General features: G+C 37.7%; 1 protein-coding gene across 1 annotated transcript; it reads right to left on the reverse strand.

Annotated features, from left to right (window-relative positions):
• Positions 1 to 1,445: 1,445 nt before the first annotated feature.
• On the reverse strand, positions 1,446 to 8,352 carry LOC311084798 (SLAM family member 5-like). Its single transcript, XM_084117090.1, has 6 exons — positions 8,266 to 8,352; positions 7,415 to 7,753; positions 6,231 to 6,509; positions 3,048 to 3,158; positions 2,876 to 2,937; positions 1,446 to 1,772 (listed from the first exon to the last, which is right to left on the reverse strand). Exons 1-6 carry the CDS (start codon positions 8,312 to 8,314, stop codon positions 1,725 to 1,727), a joined length of 888 nt encoding a protein of 295 aa, XP_083973216.1. The 5' UTR covers positions 8,315 to 8,352; the 3' UTR covers positions 1,446 to 1,724.
• Between the last annotated feature and the right edge of the window lie 6,780 nt (positions 8,353 to 15,132).

The raw sequence follows: 15,132 nt of genomic DNA on the forward strand, positions 1-15,132 counted from the left end.
TGTGTGTGTGTGTGTGTGTGTGTGTGTGTGTGTGTGCTGTTCGCTACCTGGATGGGTGAAATGCAGCACAAATTCCGAGTATGGGACACCACTCTTGGCTACACAACACTTTCACTTTCAGACTGCAGGATGAACAGCACCCCCTGCTGGCCTCACTGACACCTCTTCCAGCAGCAACCTGGTTTTCCCATGAGGTTTCCGAACCAGGCTCAACCCTGCTTAGCTTCAGTGGGTGTGACGGCAAAAGCTTCAAGTGTACGACTGGACCAGAACTTTCCAAATATAGATCAGCATGCCTGTCTTTTACATTTTGTTCATTGCCATTTAGTTTCAAATCTCAAACTATGTTGTGAACAATAAGGAATAACTGACGACGGGCCATAGAATTGTTAGAAAAATAATGCAGTTTTGCACACGCAATGGTAATGCGAGGCCAGTTTCTGTGAACAATAAACCGCGCCTCCTTCAAAATGATTGGCTAAACATGTTGACATCGACGAGCGCTGTTAGACCGCTACACTGAGCTTGAGCGCTAGATGGATAGCCTGCATTTACCATAATTAATTTATATATTTACGTAGCAATGGGCCGACTCACAATGTACAACAGAGAAGAATAGTCCATGATGCTTTTAAATTATCCTGTAAACGCCCCTGAGAGCTATATGATGCTGTTTTATCAACAACAGATGGCGCCTTTTGTCAGGTGTATCATCAATATCATAAAAGTGATTAAGGAAGTTAAGTAAGCTATCAGTCAAAAATATCAGTAGGCTAGGTTATGTTTATGTATATGTATGATATTTATTAATAAACTTGCCTGAAATAGAAACATACAAACAGCCAATTAATGACTGAATGAAAGGCCTATAACCCAATATCATCCGTTCACTAAATGATGATATTGATATTTTCAGGACTGTCTTCAGGTTCTATAGCAGGAATGTGTTGTTCTGCTGGTCTACTGCTGATAACTATCACCGTAGAAACTACACAAGCAGGACAGATAGTAAGCATTATATAAGGAATAATTGACAATGAGCCGTTGAAGTATAGGCTATTAGAAAAACAATGCAGCCAGTGGCCATAAAATAATTGCACCAACCAATCAGAATCAAGCATTCAAGCCCCGTTGTATAAAGCTGATATAATCTATGCCTAACTGTATTATTATTCAAACAGGCTAGGAGGAAGCGCAATGATCAGGTAATGTGTCTATTATTAGCATGCAGCTTTTCTATGAGAACTGAACAGTATGACAATATGTTATAGCGCACCCTATCGGTAAAAAGAGCGCTATTCTTAGAGAGACTCCAGAGTGATGATGTAATGTGCTTGTGTAACATTTGCCAGCATTGTTTGTGTATGTAAAAATGTAAGGGGATAGAATATACAGATTGTACAGTATAAAAACCATTACATCTATGGAGAGTCCCCACAAAGATAGTAAACCAGACATGGTCCAATGTTTAATAATTAAAGTTAGATACATTTCACAAGATGAAAATATAACATTTTAGTTGAGTAGGCTACACTATATCATTCCCCATAACATTTGGATGCTATTAAACTAATACAAAGCAACAACATTTTAAACAATACAATAGTAGCATGTGCAAAATCAAATATAGACATCCTGTCAGAGAATGAATGTAAATAAAACCAAAAATGTGAGCAATTGTCCCATTTGAGCTCTTACAAAAGTTAAAGTAGATAAGTATTTGATCATCGTTTTTTGGGGACATTTTCATACACAGACTCCGTCTTCGATTTCTGAAAGGAAACACAAACTTTCAGGAAACTGCTCATGCAACAGGCAACAAGATCACAAACTTAGCATTCTCTGTGCAAATCTTAATACAAATACTGACAATTTTGTTTTGAAAAAAACTACTACTAGATGCTAACATGGAGCAGCAAGAGGAAATGACATCAGTCATGACTTTTCAAACCGTTAAATCATCAAACAGATTAAGAGAACAGTGCAAAGATACTTGTTGCATCACGTCTACAAAGCAACCAATGACTGCTAAAGTTGCATCTAACCTCAGATAATGATAAACCGCAGAGAGGACACACTTCAGCAGAGGTGACACAAGCTAATAACTACTTTCAGAGAACTAATGTCCTACTTTCTCTACAATTAAAATCTAATGGTATAAATAAAACCTGATTTTGTATGGGTTAGGCTATTTAAAAATGACAAACCACACAGCCTATAACATGTGATTTTAAACAAAAGATCATTTGGTCCAAAGATCACATGATGAGCAAAAAAACTAAAGATGTGTAACGATGCAACTCCATTGATTATAAGAGGAGTGGTCTAGTTCAGTCAAACGATTCACCGGTGTAGACACCAGACTGACAGAGCAAGACCACAACATATAATCCGTTAAAAATGTAATAGTTTTATGGTGTGAGGAGCAGAGCGAGCATTATCAGTTTATTCCAATTGAAGTTGAGCTTCACGCTCTCATGTTAGTAGGAATTAATTGAAAATGCTCACTCTTCTCCTCGCCAGTGGACACGCACTGTAAAACTATAACATTTTTAATGTATTATATATTGTGACAAGCAGGGCAAAGTTGAGAGCCGTGGGAATGGACCGATGCTGGTGGCACACGTGCTAGTGAGCATCACCTTTGAGCCACACATCTTTTTTTAGATCTGCAGAATGGAAAAACTTACACAGAGGTGCAAATAGTGGCCTTCATAGGCTTAGTGTAAATACCATTTAAAAAAAACTCTCCTTTTGTTCGGCTCTCTGCTGAAGGTAATAATGACAGTTGAGTCTAAAGGCCACAAACGTCTGTTCACTGACCGTCTGATGCTGCAAACTTCAATCACACTAACTGACTGCAAAAACTTCTTACCTTTTGTCGTGTTGTTGGTTTACACAATGCTGAATCAGTGCTGTCTTCCTCCTGGGTCTCAACTGCATTAACAACACCACAGATATGTTAAAACGACAGTTACAATATTATATTGAAATTTCTGTCTTAAAAAAGATAGATATTTATACAGATAATTACTTGCTCTTCTGACCTGTTTTTCTACATTTCTTACAGATACAGAAGATCACGACTATAACAACAATCATCAGGGATCCAGCAGCAGAAGAGATCAACACTATGTACAATAAAGGTAGGCCTTGATCTGTAATGGACAAAATGAGCCATTAGTGTGAGTGAATCTGTTCATCTGATCTACAGCTAACACTATGTTAGAAGTTTAAAGTTTGTTTACTTTTCTGCTTAGCAGTACTAGGATTGAATGAATACAGAATGTACATTAAAAAAGTAAAATGAATACAGATACAAATACTAATAGAAGTATAAAAACAGATGAATACAAATATACAAAACATGGTCAGAAGTACAATACCAAAAAATAATGATACATATATACACATTCACACACACATTTATATATATAAAATAAATGTAAATAAATGTAGAAATGTATAAAACATGCTCAGGGGTACAATACAAAAACAAAAAAACCTATTATAATAACTACCTTATTTTCATTGAACTATCTAATACCAATGGTAGAACAAGCATTATGTGTTGTCCTTGCTGTGATTCCTAAGGCCCTGTTTACAACTGGTATTCAGATGCGCTTTTGTCGATTGGATCACAAGTAGTTGGCGCTAAATACAGATGTAAACTGGGTATAAAACTGGGTATAAAATTTTTTTGTCCATTAATTTAAACATCTGAAAAGCCCATACATTTAACCCCCCCCGTCCCCTCAAAGAAATCAGGACGGAAGTGGTTGAAAGTGGACAAAAGAGACGGATTAAAACACCAGGTGTAAACGGGTATGTCTTCCTCATCTACTTGTGATCCGATCGACAAAAACTCGTTTTAAAACCAGGTGGAAACGGAGCCATTAGAAGCCAAACAGTTTTTTTCAGCCCTAGTTGGTGGAAAAGATTGTGAAGTCAAGTCAAGTCACCTTCATTTATATAATGTTTTTAACAATATGGATTGTTTCAAAGCAGCTTTACAGTGATAATAGGAAATTACTGTAATAGACTGTTTAGGCTTTACAACAGCTCTAGGCTAGGAAGTTATTGTCCAGCTAAAATAAGTTTTGATTGATTGATTCTCTTCCATTGCGAAGATCATTAGTTATTAACTTAGGGGCCTCTAACCCAACACCGTTCTAACAGGAAAACCCTTAACACGCTCTGGCTGCCCATCCGCACAAAACAGTGCCTGGGGTCTCGAGAACGCACTCTCTCTGAAATATGTTTGAAGGTGCAAACGATTATCCATTATCTCTGCGCAAACTTCAGTGAAACGCAGATCTCGCGCACATGCGCATTATGTGTTCAGTCCCAAGGTATGCGCGTTTGAATATATACAGTATATGAGCACAGGAGTGTAGTCCTTCTTTACAAATCAACCCTCAATAAACTACTTCTCTGGCCTTAAAAATGTATAATACAGAACATTTTTGTCACGCTTGCGTAGCCACGCGAACCGGAATTATCCCGACAACGCTTTATCTGTAGATAGGTAAAGGAAAGGGAGGGGAAGGAGGCCTTCACAGGGAAGAGACTAGTTGAAATTTCAGGACTGCGTTGTCGTTGCGTCCAGGCGAATGTCCTTCATCAGATCTGGATACAGCCTAGATCCGGCGGACTGCGCTAAACCTCGGGATAAACAGAGAGACCAATATTAACGTACACGCCATTCTTGATGTAACAAGTACATCAGGATTTATGGGAAGTGTTCCCGGTTCCGGCTGACCTAAACTATGCAGCCTAACATTGAATTATAGAAGTCTATAATGTATTATGTGAATGCTAGGTCAAAGAGATGTGTCTTTAATCTAGCTTTGAACTGACAGAGTGTGTCTGCTTCCCGGACAATGGTAGGAAGACTGTTCCAGAGTTTTGGTGCTAAATAGGAAAAGGATCTACTGCCAGCAGTCGATTTTGATATTCTAGGTATTGTCAACTGGCCGGAATTTTGAGATTGCAATAGACGTGAAGCGCTCAAGTACTGCGGAGCTAAACCATTTAGTGCTTTGTAAGTAATCAGCAATATTTAAAAATGTATACGATGTTTAATAGGGAGCCAGTGCAGTGTTGACAGAACCGGGCTAATATTGTCATATGGTCATTGTGAAGGGGATGAACTTTCTGAGACATTTGCGTTTGCTCTTTCCGAGCTTCCAGATCAGATAGATGATGTATTAGTTCATCCACTAATCCGTTGAGCTCTTTTCTCTTTCCAATGAAGCTGCTTGCTTTTCTGTGCAATCAACTAATAAGACATTTGCATAGACAGGATCTTATCAGGGGAAAAAAATGCATACTAACAAAATCATCAGCAGAAGTTTTGTGTTCCACACTTCAACACTTTCAAGAAATAAAGACACTGGGATATCTTTTTTACACATTTGACTAAGCACTGTTGTCAAAAAATAAGTTACTGTTTAATTACAGATCATTTTTGTCATTTTAAATACATTTGTATGTAAAAAATACTGTAATATTTTATGTATAGAAAATGTGAATTACTGTAATTTGTCATTAATGTCATAATACTTAAAATAACAGTTAATTTACAGATAATGTTTGTAATTTTTCAGAGTTTTGAGTACAATTTAAAACAAAATAATAAGAGTGGAAAAAATGTGTTATTTTGTGTAAAATTAGAAGGTTTTTTTTTTTTTACAGTGCTTGATCATTTCCATTTAGTTGGTTGACAAGGTGTACAATACCACAGTAACCATCCAATTTGCGTGGTGCTGGTTGTGTTGGAAATTTTACAAAGCATATTTTTTCTAAAGACAAATGTGCCTCCATCTCTATTTTATCTTGTCTCTTTCTTTGTCTTTTAACTTAATAGCACATGATATTCTGCATAAGCCGTGTCCAGTGCATCACTGAAAATTACTTCACGGGTTGATATATGGAGTCTTTTACGAATGCAAGAAGTTAAGGAAACTGGTCTCCAGTCAAATTTTTCATTCGGATGGGCAACCTTTGCAACCGACCATATATTACACTGTGTCTACACCAGATGTGACAGTTGTCGCCATTGTGTGTGTCTAATCTTAGAAGGGCTTCTCTTATCTGTCCTATAATACAACGTTCATGAATTGTTGTTGGTTTGGCCAAAGGACAAATTGCACACATGCATCAAATCATCAGCACTATAACTTAATAGATCAGCTTATTAATCAATGTTAATATTAACACCAACATACCTGCACATGTGTGACAGAGTGTGTTGATGTCCAGATGTGTGGTCTGGTTGCTGATGGGATTGTTCAGCACACAGCTGTAGGTGTTTTTATCCTGATATTCCACCTCCAGAGGTAGAGAGAGACTGATGCTGAGATCACACACACTGATGCTGGACAATACACTGATTCCTTTGTACCAGGAGAGAGTCGCATCACTCACATTCAACACTGATGAACACACCAATGAACAATTTGATGATGTTGAACAATCTCTGGTAATGTTAGGAGTGGGCAGAGGAGCTGGAAAACAAGATAATTAACAGAAATATGGATAAATCTGAACATCAAGCTTACTTATGTAGTGTGTTGACGGTCAGTGAGTGTTTCTCAAAAAGCAATGAAACATTTCAGTATATAAATATTTAAAGGAATATTGTGGGTTAATTTCAAGTAAATCTCAATGTGATGCATTTTTGACATGTTAATTGCCACAAAAATGTATTTCCATTTGTCCACCAGAAAAGCAAAAATCTATGTTACAGTGAAGCGCTGAATGGTATGGAAGCTTTCTGCCACGGAATAAAAGCATGTAAAAGATAATTCTGACTCTTTATCTCGCAATTTTGACTTTTTCCTTGACGTTCTTGCAAGTTAAAAAGCCCAATTCTGAGGAAAAGGTTTTTGTTTTGTTTTTGTTTTTCACAGAATTGCGATTCAGAGAAAAAAAAGTCAGAATTGTGAGATAAAGGTGACAATTACCGTTTTTATTTTTAAACAAGTTTCCATAGAACGGGGCCAATCGGTAAATGTTAAATTACTCACTGTTTCAATGGCAGCCCTGAGCCAACAGCCACAAGATGTGAACAATAAGCATGTTAACATGATTTTTGTGAGACAAATCACCTACTAACCTTTTCTGTGTAAAGTTATATCCAATTTCTACAACTTGTTTGCCATGACAACAATGGCATAAACCATACAATGACTGTAAAAATACTAAAGTGCTTCTGAAGTTTTCTTTCCGATATTCTTTTAAATCCTTCAAATATTGGCCTCATTCACGTCCATTATAATTGCCTCACCGTTACCTCCAAATGAGGGATGAGTCTAAATATTTTTATGTCAATCAACATGATGCCATAAATGCTGCGGATTGAGTTTAACTTGTAATCATGTGAAGGACGAGACAAATGATCTCTACTCACCATAGACAGAAACACTGAATGTTTTTATTGTCAGCTTCATTCCCCTTATCTCTAGTTTATAAACTCCAGCATGTTCAGTTCTGGTGTTTGTGATGGTCAGAGATCCAGTTTGATTGTCCAGCTTCAGTCTGTCTCTGAATCTCCCATCAGGAACATCATCATATGTGGAGGAGATTCGGTTCTCAACGCTGATTTTAGCTATGAGAGACTTTTCAGCTCCATATTTCCACAGTATATCTTCATCTTCACGTATTTCAGTAACATCAGTGTTTAGAGTGACAGAATCTCCCTCCATCACTGACACTGACTGTATTTCATTTGTTTCAACAGCAAACACTCCTGAAGAACATGAAGAGGAACAGATCAGGCTTCTGTTGGTTTACAAACCCCAAAGTCACCTTTACTTTGAAATTATATGGTAATGGGCAATTTTGAATTTATTTGTCTTTGTTGTTGTTCATGATTACTGCAGAATTATTTTTAAAATCTTTTTTAGAGATGGCTATTTGTATTTGTATGTCCAGAAACAATCATTAAAATGACTTTTTAAAACCACAAAAAACCCGCCTGACATTTGAAAAGCAGCTCACTTTCTGACTCTCTGAGCCCGAGCCACTTTCTCTGACTTTTAACATTTTAATACTTTTCCCTGACTTGTCCAGACCTGTAATTCACAATTTTAAAATGATTTGTCAAACAGAGACCTGACTGCAAAGCAGATCACACAATAATATCTCAGTTTGATTTGATCTAGAGGAAAATGTAGTAGTTTGTAACTACAGCACAATAATAAAGAGTAGTTTGTTACACTGTTCTGAAATATTAAGCCATAAAATGTGTTTATAACTTACCTGTCAGTCTCCACCAGCACAAACAGAACAAAACAAACATGTGGAACATTTTCTTCTGTTGTTCAGTGAAAACTCTGACCTAACACTGTTCACTGAAAACACTCAAGCTGTTGTGAATCCTCCCACGACAGTTTAACCCTCCTATAGTTCACACAATCTGAACACGTCATATAGCATCAAAATAATCTTTTGGCTCTTATTAACACTTTAACGGTTTTAATAATGGATTTAAAAAAAATAATGTTAACAATGGTAATGTTGTATGATGTTGCATTTAATAGGCATCGGTAAATACTACTACTACTACTAATAATAATAATCTAAATGGTTTTATCATTCAATTAAGTTATCCATATAGCCTATTGTTGTTTTTATAGAAAATCAAAACAGAAAGGTAAAACTGTCTGCTATCTCACAATGCCAGTATTATTGAGGTGTGACTCTAGCAGTGCAACATCTGAGTCAAACTGAAACCTGTGGTCTGATTTCTATAGAAACGTGGTTTGATCTGCTGGATGGACAAACATCTTGAATGTGGCCACTTGTTCCATGTGTGTTTAGTTTGTAAGTGAAGGGCTTCTTCCTGTCCTGCTGTTATGAACCTCACAGTCTAACTTCCTCTCTAGATAAAGCTGCTTTACAGTAAAATAAAATACTGTATCAGTGAATCAAATGCATTTTTTTTAAATAAATAATGAATAGATAAAAGTGTTGCCAAAAAGCATCTTCAGCAGATTCTTGAAAATGGCTAAAGACTCAGCAGCGCTGTTGAGTTAGGCAGGGAACAGTCAAAGGTCGATGAAAGTGATGTTGTCTCTCTTTGAGATACTGGCACCACAAGGTGCCGTTTACATGCAGAACACAAGTTTCTGGTGGGCACGTATACTCTGGAGGTCTGATGTAGTGAGTTTAGGAGCATTTCGTTTGAACTTTGACACAAATATAAAGAAATGCGGTCAGTGCTTAACTCCCATTGTTACTCACATATGGAGCTCTGAAACACTGCCAGCGACATTAAACAGGAGGTGTCTGTCCGAGGTCACAACAGGACACAAGGGAACGCAAATATCTTTGCGAGGGAACGCAAAAGGGTTTGCAAGGGAACGCAAAGTTTCTCGGGGGAATGCAAAAGATTTGAAAAATATTTTTTCACCTATCCCAGATTTTTCCCACCACCATGTCCCCTAACGTCTCCTTAGGGGCTCCGTGCAGTCATTCTTTTTTTTTTCAATTTGAACTTTATTTTGTTCTGAAATTTTAAAATAAGCCATGTTAATAAGCAGTAAGCCATGTTATAAGCCAGCATAATCAGTGGCACAATCTACCCCCATGTGGCTCAACTTATCCTCTTTATATACAGTAGGCCTACCCCTCAATGGGGGCAAGTTTTAGGCTAGCCTGGCTCCGCACTCCTACGTATTTCCACTCAATTTTCTTTTCCCTTCAGTACTCTGTCTGTGTTTGCTGTATATAGAGCTGGTAAGACCTGCCCCTTCCGCTAACTCCACTGGACCTCTAGGTTGAAAAATCGTCAATGCAAACGAATGCGAGAAAATAATTATTTTCTGGTCCCGTTTGAATTTTGCCATGAATGTGAACATATGTTGTCTGTGAATTTTTAATATAATTTTTCATTTGAAGAATGCTACAATTTAGCAGGTAGAAGTTTGATACGGTTAGACTTTGTGTGAGAGCACTTTGTGGACTACAACTCTTCGCTGCTTTCAGACGGGAATCTGAAGAAAGAACAGCCCATTTGGTTTGAATGGTGACATTTGGGTACAAAACACACAGGCATCTCGATCTGTCTCCATAAATTATCGCAGCATTAGCACCGTGATTTGACAATTGGAGGGAAAATGTGTAATGGGGTGACGTCACATAGGCGACATGTAGTCTTTCTCGTTATGTCTTTTCCACAACTGCTAGCCAAAGAATCATACAATATACTGTCAAACTCGTAACATGAAAAAATTATATTAAAAATTCACAGACAACATATGTTCACATTCATGGCACAATTCAAACGGGACCAGAAAATAATTATTTTCTCACATTCACTTGCATTGACGATTTTTCAACCTAGAGGTCCACTTGGGGTTTTACGAATGGGCGGGACTTACGAGCTCTATTATTGGGCTTTCTCCTGTCAATTTTTTACCGTCCAATCAGCAAACAGATAGGGAGTGGCTGAGAACGATGACGTGCGCTAGTTTGAGTTGTAGACATTAGGCTACGTCACGACCATAGACGTCACGACCCTATGGTCACGTCACGACCAAACGTTAGCGATCGGTTATGGCAGATCCAGAGTGACTCTGGGCAATAGTTTTAAACTTCAACAGAGTAGGCTACCTGCCTTCAAGGAAGTTAACGGTCGTCAATGGAGAGTGGCCAGACTGTCTGTACAAATGAAATGTACGAGAGTCTGGTAGGACCACTTTCTTTTTTCTTTTTTTTTCTTTTTTTTTTGGAAAGTGATATTTGTAAAGCAGTTTATTTTAGATTCAACATGTTCCACGGGATGCACCAAGTAAAAACTGCCTCAACTCACCCCGCTCTACTCTATATAGTATGGAAGGCGCATGCTTGGATGCAGCTTAACCCTTGTATGGTGTTCGGGTCTGTTGGACCCGTTTTCATTTTTTATCAAAAGAAAAATGATACAATTAATTATTTTTTTAAAAACTGAGACTTATTGGCCTTTGCTCATTTTCTTTGAGGAATATATATCAGAACACATTTTTAATGAAAACACACTGTTCACCCCCCCTACACATTTATATTACACACAGGATGTTCGGGTCCACTGGACCCGGGGCTAATAAAAGTGTGGAAATTGTAGGTCCTGTGTACCTTTACTCTGTCCTCCTCCTGTCAGGGCCTGCTGTTAGTGTGTGTATGTTCTTGTATATGGTTTATGAGGACACAAATGTGTATAATGACATGGGTATTACAACGTAAACATGGTTTATGACGACATCTGTGTCCTCATACTAAAACATACTAAATGGTGTTTTTTGAAATTCAAAAAATGCCAAAAGTTTTCTGTGATTGGTAGGTTTAGTGGTAGAGTTAGTGTAGGGGGATATATTATACAGTTTGTACATTAGAAAAACCATTATGCCTATGGAGAGTCCCCGTAAACCACATATCCAAGTGAGTGTGTGTGTATGTGCATGTGTATGTGTGTGTGTGTGTGTGGGTGTGTGTTTTGTGTGTGTCTGTGTGTGTGTTGTGGGTGTGTGTGTTGTGGGTGTGTGTATGTGTCTGCATGAGTGTGTGTGTGCGTGCGTGTGAGAGAGAGATTGTGTGTAAGTGTGAAAGAGTGCAAGAGTTTTGTGCTTCTACTCCTGCCATTCCCACACGAGGTTGCAATTCTTAAATGTGATCTAACAAAGGTAAAGAGAAAATATTGACCATATATGCTGTTTATATTGCTTGTAATTGGGATGAAGTAAACATCTGTTGAGTATTTTAACATAACATTTTTGATTGTGTTGAATTAAAAACCCAAAAATGCAGCGGGTCCACCAGACCCACGAACACTGGCTGAGTAACAAAAATATGAACACCACACAAGGGTTAAATCAAAGAGTATAGAAGTACCAAGAGGCGAAACTCAATAGAACGTTCCATTGCAACAAACTCACCCATGCGCAGAGCTGCAGCTCCGCCATCTTGGACTGAACGCAACACAGCTGTCATAGAATTGAACGATACCGGTTCAAATTCAAAAGCGGTTAAATTAACTAAAAAGTAGTTTCTAGTTTTTAATATCTCTAGAGCAGACATATCCCATGTCTCCCGGAAGATCCGGGAGTCTCCCGCATATTGATAGCGGCTCCCTGATGCCCGCAAATTAGCTAAAATCACCCGGAATCTAAAGCGAGCGAGCAAGAGCGCGCAGCTCCAAACCGTGTAACGTTAGAGCACACGGCAGAAAGGGTGAGGAAGCGAAATATCAACATATCAACCTAAAATGTGGAACACAATTTGTTCAGATTTTTTGCTTTCATTTTCTTGCAGTTCTAGAGTAAAATATATTTTGTAATATATATATTTATATAAAATATAAATAATTATATTTTAAATTTGTACATTTTAATAAACTCAAACTTGCATAACTTTTTTCTGTTTCACTTTCATAATTTATTTCACTTCAACAATAATCTGACAAATTAAAACAAGACCAACCATAGGTCTAAATTCCAAAGCATTCTTGAATTACAACCAGTGGCGGTTCTAGGATTTTTCTGTAACAGGGGCCATTAAGGGGCCACATGTTACATTCAGGGGCCAAATACAGGGTACATTCAAGCACACAAAATAATTTATTCAGTACGGTGCAAATACATTTCGGCAGTCATTCCTTTTTCAAACGCTCTAATAAAAAATTATGAGCCAGTAAAGTTCTTAATGATTTTTTTCATTTATTTATACTGTGCATAAAGGACACAATGCACTTCTTTCTGAATTCCACCTTTCAAGTTTCATAATCATGTCGTCGCTTATAAACAGTAAATTATTGTTAATTGTTTGGGGGTGGAATTGCATCTGTGATCGTTGTGAAGAATTCTCCGGTTGCTCTTCTCGTCGATGATTGATGGGTGGGAATCTCTAGGCACCTCACGATTCGATTCGATTACGATTCAGAGGGTAACAACTTCTTTTTTTTACTTTTTTTTTTTTTACTACTTGGTACTTTTAAAGCAAAGTATTTATGATGACCCATAACAAACTTACTTCCAATACTTCCTATATTAATTTTATTAATAAAACAAATGGAAGTGATTTGGCAAGTCAACTGTAAGGTTACATTTGCCAGCATTTGTCCCAACATTGCAAAGAACCAACAGGAAAATAAATGTGTGCCTGTACTAGCAGCGTACTTGTAGTAAATTAATACAAACTTCAGCATATTCTGAATCTCTAGCATTTAATAATAGACTTCTATCCCACATCCTCCTGTTATTTCCAATGAGCAATATAATCCTTCAGACAAAAAAACATTTTGCTGTAGCAAATTCACAAACAGTTTTCGTTCAAAAATATAGAATTATGTACCAGCAGCTCTCATATAATGCTTGTGGACTTATGCATATTCTGAATAATTAGTAACATACAAAGCCGCTCTTATTCACAACTAAATAATAAAGAGTTATGACTTGAAATATTTGCTGTATACCACAATCAAAAAAAGCTTATACAAAAAAAGTGAATGAACATCTGCAGAGAGCACAGTCAAAATGTAACTTTTTGTGACTGGCATTGCACATATTGCAGGGCAGTGTAACGTACGTATAACAGATCGGTTTACAGTATATTGATGTGAAAACTAAACAATACAGAAAGCAGCTCTCATACAAAAAATACTAAATAGGTAACAATGAAATTGCCAATTTTCCATACGTTAGCTTTTAACGAAGAGGGTGCTGTTCGAATTTGGTGCTCAGCCATCATGCGTCGGTTACATAGGTCTGTTATGTGCGCGACTCTGTTATGTGCACGCCACAGACTGTCCGCGCACTGCACGTCCGCTTTAGAGTTCCGCCTTTTGCGTTCCGTCAATATTACGTTATTAGGGAAAAAATATATAGGCTATATTTTTTTAGAAAATCGATTTTTGACATTTGTGAATCGATTCAGAATCGTCCACGTCCGCATCGCGATGCATCTAAGAATCGATTTTTTCTCCCACCCCTAGGAACGGGGGCCAATCAGGGGCCAATCAAATTTCAGCAGGGGCCAGGGCCCCTGTGGCCCCGCCTCTAGAACCGCCCCTGATTACAACCATTTAAGTTTGGATAGTGATTTTCATGTTTATGCGAAAAAAAGGTGACACTAGTTAAAGGGTTAATTTAGTGATAACAATGAATTAATAAAGCGGTCATTTGCCAGGTTAGGTTCATATCTCTGAAAGTATGCGATTTAAAAAGCCCATTTCGAGGCTACGTCTACATTAATCCGGATACATTTGAAAACGGCGTTTTCGTTTATAAACGCTCTCCGTCCACACTAGCGTTTTCAAGCGTTTTCGGACGTTTCAGTGTGGATGAGAAACTTTTGAAAAACGCCTGAAAACGCTAAATTCACATTTACTGCGCATGTGTAAAACCCCACAAAAGCTCACTGATATGATTCAGATGGAAAAATAAATAATGAAGTTATCGCGCAATTCTTCTGACAGGATAATTTTATTTAGTAAAATATCTCACCATTCACTGATGCGTCCAGGTCGCACGCAGTCACCACATGTTTGGTCTAAAACGCGACTGTTCTCATGTCTCGCCGCAGGACAGCAAATGTGAGTAAATTCTGTCATCTTTGCAGGACTGTGATATGAAGAGTGTGCAATGTAGAATATTTTTAGCAACAGTGTGAAAGTGAATAGCACATAACAGGCACAATACTGGTATAAACATGAATATCTATTGGTACAATATGCGTCACATGACTAAATTTACGTCATCGTTTTTAAATCCCTCCGGTTTCACAGTCCACACTACAACGCGAAAACGGCGTTTTCAAATGTATACGCTTTGGAGTGCGTATTCAAAAAGCTTCGTTTTCATTAATAAAAACGCCGTCTCAGTGTGGACGGAAGGCCAAAACGGAGAGAAAAAGATGCGTTTTCAAACGAAAACGTATTAGTGTGGACATGGCCCGAGTCTTGACAATTTCGACCAAATACATAACATTAGCAAACTGTTACTGCGGTTATGGGATAGCTTACATTAACGTTACAGCACCTGTTATCGTTGACGTTAGATCACTTTAAAGTTAATAAAAACCTTTTCTACTTTACCTCTCTGGATCTTTGGGGAATCTATGAAATGCTAGTTGATTGTTTGTACACTGGTAGTT

The sequence above is a fragment of the Abramis brama genome (genome assembly GCF_963993115.1).
Source record: "Abramis brama genome assembly, chromosome: 6".
Classification (NCBI taxonomy): domain Eukaryota; kingdom Metazoa; phylum Chordata; class Actinopteri; order Cypriniformes; family Leuciscidae; genus Abramis; species Abramis brama.